This window comes from Olea europaea, chromosome 15 (genome assembly GCF_002742605.1).
Source record: "Olea europaea var. sylvestris chromosome 15, O_europaea_v1, whole genome shotgun sequence".
NCBI classification, from domain to species: Eukaryota; Viridiplantae; Streptophyta; class Magnoliopsida; order Lamiales; family Oleaceae; genus Olea; species Olea europaea.
In genome coordinates, this window is record NC_036251.1 from 24,851,311 (window position 1) to 24,865,156 (window position 13,846).

The following is a 13,846-nucleotide window of genomic DNA, read 5'->3' on the forward strand; positions in this document are numbered from 1 at the left end:
AACATCATCATATGAAATAGGGTCACTAGCAGCAAACATGACCAAGTGAGCCATATCCTCTTCCTCGGAAGGGACTTCTCCATTGATGTAGTCTTTCATCCAAATAGGTGGCCTACTTTCTCTTGTTCCAAGAGGGTTTGGTAAGTCTTCATGTAATGACTCACCTGTCCATTCCTCAGTTTCTAGTTCTGTGTGACTAGTAACATATACATTTGATTCATCCTTAGTATCACTTTCTCCCCACTCTAAATCAGGAATCATAGTTTCTTCATGCTTCCTTTCCCAGTTCCAAATTTCATTCTCATCTAAAACCACATCTCTGCTTATCAAGATCTTCTATGAAATTGGATAATATAATCTGTGTACCTTCGACTCCTCGCTGACTCCAAGCAAAACACACTTCAAACTCTTGCATCAAGTTTAGTTCTGCTAGCATCAAGAATATGAGCATGACAAATACATCCAAAAACTCTATAATACTGGCTTAGTTCCATTCCAAGATTCTTCCGGAGTTTTATTCTTCAATGCAAGTGTTGGGCTTCGATTTAGAACATGGACGGTCCAATTAATTGCTTTAGGATAGAAAGTTTTTGGATTCTTCTTCCCCGAAAGCATGTGATGTAGGATTAGATAAACACAAAAGCAGTCACATAGGGAGAAGTCGAAACCAGAAACAAAAAGAGGAAGAAGAAGAAGAAGAAGAAGAAGAGAAGAGAAGAGAAGAGAAGAAGGGCGGTGGAAAAGGAAAGAAAGCCTGCAATACTCAAATTTTCATTCAGCCATCAAATCTGTCTCTCCCTTACAAAAGGTTGCCTACATATATAAAATACAACACAAAAGAAAAAAGGCTTGGGGCAGCCCAATACATAATACAAGCCCAAAAATAAAAGATACTAAAATAGTCTAAAAGTAGCCCAAAGCAAAGATGCTAAACTAGCCAAAAATTAGATGTCATCATTAGCATGCTTCGAACCATATTCATAATGGTTCGATTCTTACGTTCTGCTATCCCATTTTGTTGTGGGTGTATGCGGCCATTAGTTGCCTTCAATTACCATTTACCTTACATAATTCATTGAACTCCTATGATGTAAACTCCCGTCCACAACTTGTACATAGGCCTTGTATAGCTGAACTTTTTTCTTTCTCAACTCGATTTTTGTAATTCTGAATGTAACAAAGGCTCAGATTTGCTGGTGTACAATTCATCTCTCTCTCTCTCTCTCATACGTAGGCACAGGAAGAGAAGATGGAGCTCGAAGGAGAAAAGAACGAGAGTGTTCTTCTTTCCTCACATGCTCAAAAACAAATCAATAACTCTGTTGATTCGGGCCAAGCACGATTACATAAGCAGGACTACAAACAAGAACTCAAGCATGATCTCTCGGTGTTATCGAACTTTGCCTTTTCATTTTCGATAATATCAATGCTCACTGGGGTGACTACACTGTACAATACGGGATTAACTTTTGGTGGGCTGGTTTCCATGGTCTATGGATGGCTTCTTGCAGGATGTTTCACCATGTTTGTTGGACTGTCCATGGCTAAAATATGCTCTTCATATCCTACTTCTGGGGACTCTATTATTGAAGTGCAAAGCTCGCTGGTCTAGGCTAGGCACCCTTTACCTCATGGATCACTGGATGGTTTAATATTGTTGGCCAGTGGGCTATTACAACAAGTGTAGATTGTGTTGAATATTTGTTCAAAATCAATGGAATGATAATGGACTAATTGTTGGGCTCAATTGTGAAATTGGTAGAATAAAAAAATGAAACATGTAAAATTTGATTTTTTGCCTATGTGTACGCACAGACTTAATTTTGTGCGTAGGCGAGATATGTTTTGGCAAAATCAGAATTAAATTTTGCTTCTACTATGCGTACGCATGGTGTTAAAAAATAGACGTTGGATGATTTTTCAATTTGAAACTTGAGAGTCGTTTTGGATTAAAAGTTGCCACTTTTCATCTTGTTTTGACACCATTTCGTGATGCATTGATTGAGGCCTATAAATAGGTAATGAATGATCAATACAAACATGATTAAAATCATTGAAAATATCTTAAGATCCATATATCATTCCATATTGAATCAAACTATTGATTTACATTCATATTTAAGATCTTTCTTTGTGTTCTTAAAGTTTTGGAGGATTGCACTTGTGCTTTGGTGTTAAATCCTTTATAAAGCTTGATATAATCCTACAAACCGTTTTCCAAAACCCTTAAACATCTCATTCAATCCCAAGAGAGGGCAAATATAGTTTGAGGACAACGATCTCGTGTTCAAGCCTCAAATTTATTCTTAACGTATTTCGTGATTTCTATTCATTTTTTTCTATAATTTTGTTGTTGTTTCTTCTCCAACCCCTTATTTTCCAACAATCTCAAACTATATCCTGCGATGTAAAATGATACAACTATGGCAACTATCAAACTCATGAATTGATTTGGTTAGATTGGATCGTTTTGACGGGACTAACTTCATGCGGTGGCAAGACAAGTTGAAATTCCTCCTAATGGCGTTGAAGATTTTTTCTATTCTTGATCCAGATTTGGTGACTTTGTCGAAACCAACGAATGGAGAATCCGAAGCAATCAAGACCGAGAGACAAAAATGCCAAGAAGATGAATTGATTTGCCGTGGTCACATCTTGAATGCATTGTTGGATCGTTTGTATGATCTATACACCAATACAACTTCGGCGAAAGAAATCTGGGAAGCATTGGAAAGTAAGTACAAGGCGGCAGAAGAAGGTATAAAGAAATTTTTTATTTCTAAGTATTTTGATTTTAAATTCTTAGAAAATATCCTTCTTCTTTCCCAAGGGCATGAGTTGCAAGTGATTGTCAACAAATTAAAGGCGGTGAAAATTGATATACTGAAGACCTTTCAAGTGGGGGCTATAATTGCCAAACTTCCAGTAACTTGGAAAGGATACCGAAAAAAGATCCTGCATAATTTCGAAGATTATTTTTTGGAACAATTGCAAAAGCATCTTCGAATCGAAGAGGAGTCGAGAATATGTGATAAAACTGAAAATTCTCATGAGAGCTCTTCTAAAGCAAATGCTGTGGAAAAAATAAAACCGCCGGCAAAATCCAACAAAAGGAAGCCTTCTAGGAACTTTAACAAGTCTAAGAAGAAGACAAAAGGAGGTTGCTTTGTGTGTGAAAAATCTGGTCACTATGCCAAGGATTGTAAGCACCGAAAACAAAACAATTTCGAGACCAAAGTGAATTCCATCCAAGATGACAAAATTGTGGCCACCATAAGTGAAGTAAACGCAATCAAAGGAAATGTTCCCAGGTGGTGGTACGATACTTGTGCTACGGTACATGTATCATATGATAAATCTTTGTTCAAAACTTATCAAGAAGTGGATGGAGAATAAAAGATTCAAATGGGTAACGAGATGGGGTCTAAGGTGTTTGGAAAAGGAAGTATAGACATTATCTTCACTTCTAGGAAACTCATTACTCTAACTAATGTACTACACATTTTGGATATGAATAGGAACCTAGTTAGTGGCAATCTCTAGGAAAAATCGGGCATCAAATGTGTTTATGAGTCAGGCAAACTTGTCCTATCCCTTAATGGAAAATTTGTTGGAAAAGGCTATTCATGTGAAAGAATGGTCAAATTATGTACCGTTGACAATGAAATGAATAAAAGTAATTTTGCTTATGTTGTGAATTTATTTTCATAATGGCATGCTAGATTAGGTCATGTTGGTAGAAATACAATGAAACGCATGAGAAAATATGACTTGATCTCATATGATGAAAATGATGAACATAAATGCAAAATATGTGTAGAATCTAAAATGATTAAAAAACCATATCAAAGTGTTAAGAGAACCTCTAGTATTTTAGAATTAATTCATACTGATATATGTGAACTTAATGGTATGTTAACTAGAGGTGGAAATAAATATTTCATAACTTTTATAGATGACTTTTCTAGATATACTTATGTTTATTTGATAAAACATAAAAGTGAAGCCTTTAACATGTTTAAGACATACAAGAATGAGGTTGAAAATTATCTAGGAAAGAAAATTAAAATTTTGGAGTGATAGAGGTGGTGAATATTTTTCCAATAATTTTAATTTGTTTTGTGAACAACATGGAATTATTCATCAATGTTCTACACCTAGGACACCCGAACAAAATGGCTTGACTCAAAGAAAGAATAGAACATTTGTAGAAATGATAAAAGTCATGCTTATTCATGCTAAGTTGCCATTTAACTTGTGGGGTGAAACTTTATTACGTGCATGTAGAATACTTAATAGGATTCCTTCAAAATATACTAAGGTTTCTCCTTATAAATTGTGGAAAGGAAGAAAACCGAACATTGAATACTTCAAAGTGCGGGGTGTCTTGCCTATTGCAAGAACACGAATCCTAATAGGACCAAATTGGGTCCAAGAGGCATTAAATGTGCCTTTGTTGGATATGAAAACAATAGCAAATCTTATAGATTACTAAATTTGGAGTCCAATGTGATTATCGAATCCAATGATGTGGAGTTCTTTGAGGATTCGTTATCTTCGGATAATGAATTGAGGGAAAATCTTGAAAATATCCCTAGCTCAAGTGGAACACATGATGAAATATCTTTTAAGGATGTTGATGAATCTAGTGAACCACCAAGAAGCAAGAGAATTCGAGTTGAGAAGTCTTTGGGATCGAATGAAATCGATTCTCAACTTATCTCCTTTTACTTAGTAGAGGGAAATGAGTTGAATGTTGTGAAAATAATTCCTTTTGTTCTGCAAGTAGAAATCGACACTAAGACTTATAAAGAAGCTATAGCTTCTCGTGATAGTACCTTTTGAAAAGATGCAATTAATGACGAAATGGATTCGATAATGTCCAATAATACTTGGGAACTTGTTGATTTACCACCGGGATCCAAGCCTATTGGATGCAAATAGGTATTTAGAAGAAAATACAATGTTGATGGATCATTAAATACCTTCAAGGCTAGATTAGTAGCCAAAGGATATCGACAAAAGGAATGAATCGACTATTTTGATACTTATGCACCGGTAGCTAGAATAACATCGATTATGATATTTTTCGTTTTGGCTTCAATCTATGACTTGCATGTTCACCAAATGGATGTCAAGACGGCATTCCTAAATGGAGATCTCGATGAGGAGGTCTATATGGAACAACCCGAAGGGTTTGCCCTACCTGGAAATGAACATAAAGTGTGCAAGTTGGTGAAATCTTTATATGGTCTGAAGCAAACACCAAAGAAATAGCGTGAGAAGTTTGACTTAATAATAATATCGTTCGAGTTTAAACATAATAGCATTGATAAATGTTTATATTCTAAAGTTTGTGATGATTATGTGACATTTATATGTTTGTATGTTGACGACATGCTGATTATGAGTAATCATATGGATGGAATAGAAGAAACAAAAAGGTTTCTTTTTTCCACATTCAAAATGAAGGATTTTGGATAAGTGGATACCATTTTAGGTATCAAAGTCACAAAGACTAGTGGGGGTTACTATCTAAGTCAATCATATTATATTGAGAATATGATAAATAAGTTCAAACATTTGAACATAAAGGAATGTAGTACCCCGATTGATTCAAGTTCAAAACTAATAATGAATGATGGAAGGACGATTACTCAATTGGAATATGCAAGTGCTATAGGGAGTCTTATGTATGTTGTTCAATGCACAAGACCAGATATAACTTATGCAATAAGTAAACTTAGTAGGTTTACTAGCAATCCGAGTAATGATCATTGGAAGACTATTGTGAGAGTTCTTGGATACTTAAAGAAAACTAAGAACTTGAGCCTACAATATACTAAATTCCTGGCAATATTGGAAGGATTTACCGATGCTAGTTGGATATCTAGCATGGGTGAAAGTAAATCCACTTCGGATTGGGTATTCACTCTTGGAGGAGGTGCTGTTTCTTGGAAATCAAAGAAACAAACATGTATAACACACTCGACCATGTAATCTGAATTTGTATTTTTATCGGATACCAGGAAAGAGGTTGAGTGGTTTAAGGATCTCTTATATGAGATACCTTTGGGATCGAAGAATATCTCTTCAATACCTATCATATGTGATAGTCAAGCCATGTTAGGAAAGGCATATAATGAGATATACAATGAAAAGTCTAGACATATGAGTTTGAGACATGACTACATAAGGAAATTAATCAAAGATGGAATAATTTTCCTAAATTATATAAGGTCAATTGAGAATTTAGTGGATCATTTAACTAAAGTACTAAATAGAGATTTAGTGGCGTCTACTTCGAGTATGATGGGGTAGAAACTCCTTAATTAAAAAGTCCACCAATGACGGCAACCCTACCTGTCATTACTCAAAAGGTAATCCACGGGTTCAAAGGGTAACAACAAGTCATTCGATATGTGGATAGTTACAGCATTATTTAAATCCACAATGACCCTATCCTAATTAAATAATGCTGGTTGTTACTAGAGTGAGGGTTGAGCTTAAAGCTCTTAATGAAGTTCAGTACTAAAACACAAGTACCTCTAAAAGTAACAAAGGTACTGGAAGAACTTCACCTAGACTAACTTCGAGGTGGTGTCACCTCAATAGAGAATTGGAGTTTCTCTCTTAAAAGTTTGTCGAATAGGATGAGCGCAAGGCCATAAAAGCGCTAAATGAGTTGAGGAACTTGAGAACACGTGATACTTATGTGTGTGTTCTTACCGGTATTGTCACAAGGAATAATTGGTTCAAAACTTCCATGCTATCTCTAATTCTGACTTTACTTTGTTTGAATTACACTATGGTTAGATTCAAATCAAAAGATATCTAATCCTTATGCATAAGTGTCGTCTTTTTGAATATGTGACCGTATTGATTTTGAACAGGTGGGGGATTGTTGAATATTTGTTCAAAATCAATGGAATGATAATGGACTAATTGTTGGGCTCAATTGTGGAATTGATAGAATAAAAAAAATTGAAAATGCAAAATTTGATTTTTTGCCTATGCGTACGCACATGCTTAATTTTGTACGTACGAGAAATGTGTTTTGGCAAAATCAGAATTAAATTTTGCTTCTATTACGCGTACGTACGGTTTATACTATGCGTACGCATAGTATTAAAAAATAGTTGTTGGCTGATTTTTCAATTTGAAACTTGGGAGCCATTTTAGATTAAAAGTTGCCACTTTTCATCTTGTTTTGACACCATTTCGTGATGTATTGATTGAGGCCTATAAATAGGTGATGAATGATGAATACAAACATGATTAGAATCACTGAAAATATCTTGAGATCCATAAATCGTTCCATATTGAATCAAACTATTGATTTACATTCATATTTAAGATATTCCTTTGTGTTCTTAAAGTTTTGGAGGATTATACTTGTGCTTTGGTGTTAAATCCTTTATAAGGTTTGATATAATCCTACAAATTGTTTGCCAAAACCCTTAAGCATCTCATTCAATCCCGAGAGGGGGCAAATATAGTTTGAGGACAACGATCCCGTGTTCAAGCCTCAAATTTTTTCTTGACGTATTTCGTGATTTCTATTCATTTTGTTTCTATAATTTTGTTGTTGTTTCTTCTCCAACCCCTTATTTTTCAATAGATTTTTCACTAGCACAGTTGATTCAGGTGATAATTCTCCTTAGCACAGGTGGAAAGATTGGAGGTGGATACGAAGCCTCGAAATATGTAGTTATTGCATTTCATGGTGGAATTCTGCTATTACATGCTCTCTTGAACAGTCTTCCTATCTCGCTGTTATCCTTCCTCGGATAGCTTGCTGCTGCTTGGAATGTTTTAGGAGTCTTTGTTCTTATGATCCTCATTCCCTCAGTTGCAACGGAAAGAGCCAGTGCCAAGTTTGTTTTTACTCACTTCAACACGGATAATGGTGTAGGAATTAACAGCAGAATTTACATATTTGTTATGGGACTTCTCTTGAGTCAGTATACCATAACAGGATATGATGCATCGGCCCATATGACAGAGGAAACCAAGAAAGCAGATGAGAATGAACCGAAAGGAATAATAAGTTCCATTGGCATATCTATAATTGTTGGATGGGGTTATGTACTTGGTATCACCTTTGCAGTAACTGACATCCCACATCTTTTGAACCCAGACAATGATTCTAGTGGTTATGCCATTGCTGAAATATTCTACCAAGCTTTTAAGAGTAGATATGACCATGGTGTTGCTGGAATTATTTGCTTGGGTATAGTAGCTGTCGCCATATTTTTCTGTGGCATGAGTTCAATTACCAGCAACTCCAGGATGGCTTATACATTCTCAAGAGATGGTGCCATGCCATTATCATCATTTTGTCTCAAAGTTAACAAGCAAGGGGTGCCCATAAATGCAGTCTAGTTATCAGCTTTTATGGCATTTTGAATGGCCTTGACGTCACTTGGAAGCATAGTAGCATTTGAAGCGATGGTATCAATAGCAACCATTGGACTTTACATAGCTTATGCACTGCCAATCTTTTTTAGAGTGACTGTGGCTCGAAAATCTTTCAATCCTGGGCCTTTCAAATTGGGGCGATTTGGAGTTCTTGTCGATTGGATTGCAATCCTCTGGGTGGTAACAATTTCAGTTCTCTTCTCCTTGCCAATTGCCTATCCCATTACTAAGGAAACTCTCAATTATATTCCTGTTGCTGTTGGTGGCCTACTAATTCTTACTGTTTCATCTTGGATCCTAATTGCTAGATATTGGTTTAAAGGTCCTATTGCAAACATATATAGCTAAAGTCAAGCATTAATTTTCAGGTTTATTGTATTTTATGGACAATTAAGGACATATTTTTGTGCTTTGATAACCATGAATAGTTTTTTACGATATTAAAAAAAAAAGGCCTCAGATGTTTCCACTGAAAAATACACCCAAGGCTTTTGGCTGGAAATCATCAATAAAAGTGATTATTTACCTTTTTTTTGATAGTTGAGATAGGTGTGATAGATCCATATATGTCTGCATGCATTAATTGAAGGATCTGAGAGGCTCTTCAGGTGCTCTTCTTTGGAAATGAATCTCTTTTCTGCTTCCCTGCTAAACAATCTTGGCATATCTTAGATGAGACTTTGAATTGGGGCAGCCAGTGTACTATCTTCTTATCCTAGAGAGTTTTTAGACCATTTAGACTTAAATACCCATATCTACAATGCCAAGATGGGAGAGATCTTCAATAGTTGAGTTGAAACGGATTGTTTCACCTGTCTGAAGGTGGGAAACCAAATGAACATTCTGTTTGATGTCATGGCAGTCACCATGATCAGGCCTCTCTCAAGGTGATAAATTTTGCATTTCCCAGATTGAATAAGAATTGAAAGCCCCTTCTCTTGTAACTAGCTTACACTTAAAATGTTGTTCGTCAATTTTGGTACATAGAAAACCCTAGTGATCACCTGCATGACTCCATTGACTTGCAATTGTACATTGCCCTTTCCCACTACTGCCATGCTTGAATTATTCCCTAGCTTCACAGATTCTCTGAAGTTTGCATCAAAATCAGAGAAGTACTCCTATTGACTGCTCATGTGATTGCTACACCCCAAGTCAAGAAACCACAATGCCTTTTGATTGGTTTCCTTAGTATTTAGGTAAGCCATTAGTAACATCTCTTCACTAGCCTTTTGCATGATTCTCCACCTTGCTTGGACATTCATATTGGAAATGACCAAGCTTATGACAGTTTAAACATTCAACTGTAGACTTGTCAAAGCTGGTCTACCTCTTCCTCTAAAGCTACCACGTCCTCGTCCTCGTCCTCCCGATTGGTAATCATATGTCTTTTGAGTGGTTGTTCTTCTACCACATGAACATTCATGCCTTGCTCGTGCACCAAAAGGATACTTCACAGTTCATCAATGGATAAAGTATCCACATCGTTGAACTCCTCGATAGAACACACCATATATTCAAATTCTGAGGTCATGGATCTCAAAATTTTTTCAATGACAACATCATCTTCCATTTTCCCTCATGAATCCTCATTTTGATGGCTATGGTGAGAGTTCGAGCAAAGTAGTCATTTTTGGATTCACCTGACTTTATTTGAAGCACCTTAAATTTCCTTCTAAGAGCTTGTAGTTGTGCACGCTCGACTCATGCAGTCCCTTGATATTTCTATCTCAAGGAGTCCCAAATATATTTGGCAGTTTCGTTGTTCAGGATGGTCTCCAGACTTGAACTATCAATGGCTTGAAAGAAGTAATTTTTTGCCTTCAGGTCCTTCAATTTAAGATCTTCATTCAACTTTTTTGTGCTTCAGTAATCACAACTCCTTCATCTACTGTAGGGATTCTATTCTCCACCAATCCCCAATATTCTTTTGAACGTAAAAAGTTTTCCATAAGCATGCTCCAGTGATCATAGTCCCCATCAAGCTTTTGAAGTGCAGGTTGCACAAAACTATTTTCTGCTGCTCCTTAAGTGACCTTGATCAGGTTCTTTTAACCTGGCTCTGATACAAGATGTTGAGAACCCTGATTTTATGTGTTATTGAATATTGGAGAAGAAAAAACATATTATTAATCCAGCAATATAGGGGCTTATATAGCCTTTACAAAGCAATAAGAGTGTGTTTGATTACATTTATTTTCCATGAAAAATATCATTTTTCCATCCAAATTCCTACTTGGGATGTTTGATTGCTATTTTTTCCATGGAAAACTTTTTCAACTTTTGAAAAAATGCCTAATTTTCTTTGTTTTTAAGGAAAATATTTTTCTTAGGTGGAGGTGATTTTTGTTTTTCTCAAAAGAAGGAAAAAATTTTCTTTTTTAAGTGATATTTTCCATGCCAATCAAACGCATTTAGAAATAAACAACCCACATCTCAACAACTCCGAGAATCATGGGAGAAGCCTAGAGAAGAGTTCAAAGTAAACGTGTCCTAACAATAGGAATTATTCAAAAATGAAGCAAACAATCTAATTAATCCTAGCTGACTAATTCAAAATCATTAAAATATTTCAACATGGACAAACCTAAATTGTTAGGTTTACTTGCCAGGAAATGGAATATCAGCCTCTGAAAACTGTTAATGACAGGTCATTTTGATTTTTGGGTTTAGGGTAGGTTTCTTAGTAAATAGGTTAGAAGATCGAGAAGTTGAATATAACTAAAAAATCGCTTGATGGGGTTACTAAGGATGATCCAAAAGATATAGCAAACTAAGTGCGACAAAGGATTTATATAGGCTGTCCAAAGTTTATTTGCAATAAAGCTTATTTTGTTGTTCTATCCCTGTTCATCTAGAAAACCAATTTTATAATTGAATTTTGATGACTAAATCTTGCCTAACAGAAATGAGTTGAATTTTGGATACGATTGGTACACCATATTGGATTAAGAGAGTAAGGATATTTGTGAGTTGCCCCGACCAATTACAATTATTAGTACAGAATGTAGATCCTGTCATTCATCGCATCTTTATTCTCAAGTCTTTGCGTCCAAGATAAAGATGTTATTCAAACTTTGAATGTTCATTGAAATGGACATGGTTAACTTACAATTGTAAAAATGAACAGTTCAAACATTTTATTCGTGTCTATCTTGATTCCCCCTTTAGCCCTGTGCTGGAGGAAGCTTTCCCTCAATGAAGGATGAGAAGAAGATGAGCGCGCGCTCAGGCTGGTAACTCGGAACAAAATGTCCCGATCCTCTTATAGTCACAAATGTCACATTTTGATAGTCAACTACGTAACCTCCAACCTTGAAAAAGTGATTCAGAATGGCGTTACGATGCTAAAATTAGTAAAGGTGGACAAGATTTAAAAAACAAAAAAAAAAAATTGTTTCTTTATTACCTCGCCTTGAGAGTCCCAGGGATACCATGGAGTCTTTATAGGTGACCCGAGTTTGGGCATTGAATACCTAGTTGCTGTAACTGGTATTATCCGATCTGTATCTCCACTGCAGGTGCATTGAAAATTTAAGCTCAAGTGTGTCAAGACAACAACAATTATATTTTCATTCTCAAATAAAATTCTTTCACTCAGTTCTCTCTCGTGCAAAAGTCGAGGCTTACAAATCAATGACTGTAATCAAGACATGTTCCCAATGTGACATAATGTTAAATAACTAACAGAACTTTTCGGCAAGTATTTGCAGTGATAAATACAAAATAAACTGTAATTCAGTTTCAGTATTTTCTTTTTCGGGTTCTTATTGTAAAAAGAATTTGCCAAGTGCAATCTGCAGTCGAACGGTGAAGTATTACCACTCACAGTCATAACTTACCTGTAGATCCAAACTCTGATGCCGCTTTCCATTAGCTTCTTTATGGTAGGCAATAATGTATATGGTGAGTCCTGCCAGCCAGTACTGATGATGTCGCTGTATATCAATGAAGTGTTTTTAGTTGAAGTCTTTCGAAAATTGAAATGAAATAATATGGAATAAGAAAGAGTTGGAAAAAAATATATATCAGATGGAGAAGTGCAGTACTTGCAATCTTCCCACGGTCCAGGAACTCCAGTTATGTTAGCATGAAGTGCCTTTTGCACTTCAGGATTGTTTAAATAATCAAAGACATAATCGCTTGAGCATGGATCGAAATTTGATACCTGCTTCCAGAAGAACGAAATGGATTTTTATTCTGGGGAAACGAGAATATTATATACTGAAGAACAAGTTGATATGATATACCCCGGGAGCACTTGAAGAGGAAGAGCACAAGGGGGCATATATGTCATAAGTGTAGATGTTGCCTATGGTTTCATAGGCTTGTTCTCTGTAATCGTAACAGACTTCTGAATTATTGGCAGATGAAAAATTGCAATTTGATTTTATTCCTTCATGAACTTCATCAGAAATGAGAGCACTTGTCCAGAAATGGTCAAAAGTGCCTGCTTCTGTATCCGTATCGTCAATTAATGCATTCCCAATCTGAAAATCACGTCCATAAGGATCTTATAATTCTTGATAAAGAAAAAAACAGAACATATTGAATAAACAGGCAGCATATCGTATCAGGAAGCTTACAGCAATTCCTTTGAGGTTAATGACAGTTTGATTTGTGATTTTGTTGTTTTCAAGTATCAAATCAGCAAGCTGGGGCACATAATGACCAGCATAACTCTCTCCCGTTATGTAAAAACCACGTGTTTTGTACTCTGGATATCTTTCTAGCCAGTTAACTAAAAAGTTATACGAATCTGCTGCAGTTTTTTTGTCCCCAGTAACATAATCTGATGATGTATTGGAATAAGAAAATCCAACACCAGCTGGGGACTCCAAGAAGAGGACATTTGCCACTGCATTTCAAGCAGCAGAATTTCTTTAACAGGCCGTTCTTTCAAAATAAAAATAAAAACACACTTTTTGATAACTTGTTTTATGGATGCAAGTACGAACCATTGTTCCATGCATATCGGTTATACCATAGAGTTTTGCCATCCGGATTGACCCGAAACGGTCCAAGTTCTGTCATTGCACCAGCTCCTATGGAAGAGCAGCCCGGTCCTGCAGTTTCAAGAATTATTAAAATTGCTAAAAGAAGGTGAATGCTAGTTCATAGAAGAAATGACAATCTAAATTGCCTTTTATTTCTCGACTATAATGATCTTGCAAAGATTTGACTCAGGTTCCTGTAAGTATTATGCCCTAGGTCCAATCGACTTTGGACATAAATACTTTTATATATAATTAATGCAATTAAATGGCAGATCTATTATTTAATTAATAGACAATTAAATAAATAATAGAGTCCGTAGATTCAAATATTTGTAATTTATTAATCACAAGGAGTTGTGATTGTGAGATACAAATTACATCTGATTGAATCTTAAATCATCCGTGGTCGTAAGTAATAACGAGATACG

General features: G+C 35.8%; 1 protein-coding gene and 1 pseudogene across 1 annotated transcript in view; one reads left to right on the plus strand and one right to left on the minus strand.

Annotated features, from left to right (window-relative positions):
- Positions 1-1,348: 1,348 nt before the first annotated feature.
- LOC111411048 lies at positions 1,349-8,769 on the plus strand (annotated as a pseudogene).
- A 2,756-nt stretch (positions 8,770-11,525) lies between these two features.
- LOC111410596 (serine carboxypeptidase II-3-like) overlaps positions 11,526-13,846 on the minus strand; it is a 3,226-nt gene continuing 905 nt past the window's right edge. Inside the window, exons 2-8 of the mRNA XM_023041018.1 lie at positions 13,380-13,487; positions 13,008-13,279; positions 12,672-12,911; positions 12,471-12,589; positions 12,264-12,359; positions 11,831-11,936; positions 11,526-11,735 (exon numbers count right to left, since the gene is read on the minus strand). Coding sequence (XP_022896786.1) covers positions 11,589-11,735; positions 11,831-11,936; positions 12,264-12,359; positions 12,471-12,589; positions 12,672-12,911; positions 13,008-13,279; positions 13,380-13,487 — 1,088 coding nt within the window. The 3' untranslated portion in view covers positions 11,526-11,588. The remainder of the gene's footprint in view (positions 11,736-11,830; positions 11,937-12,263; positions 12,360-12,470; positions 12,590-12,671; positions 12,912-13,007; positions 13,280-13,379; positions 13,488-13,846) is intronic.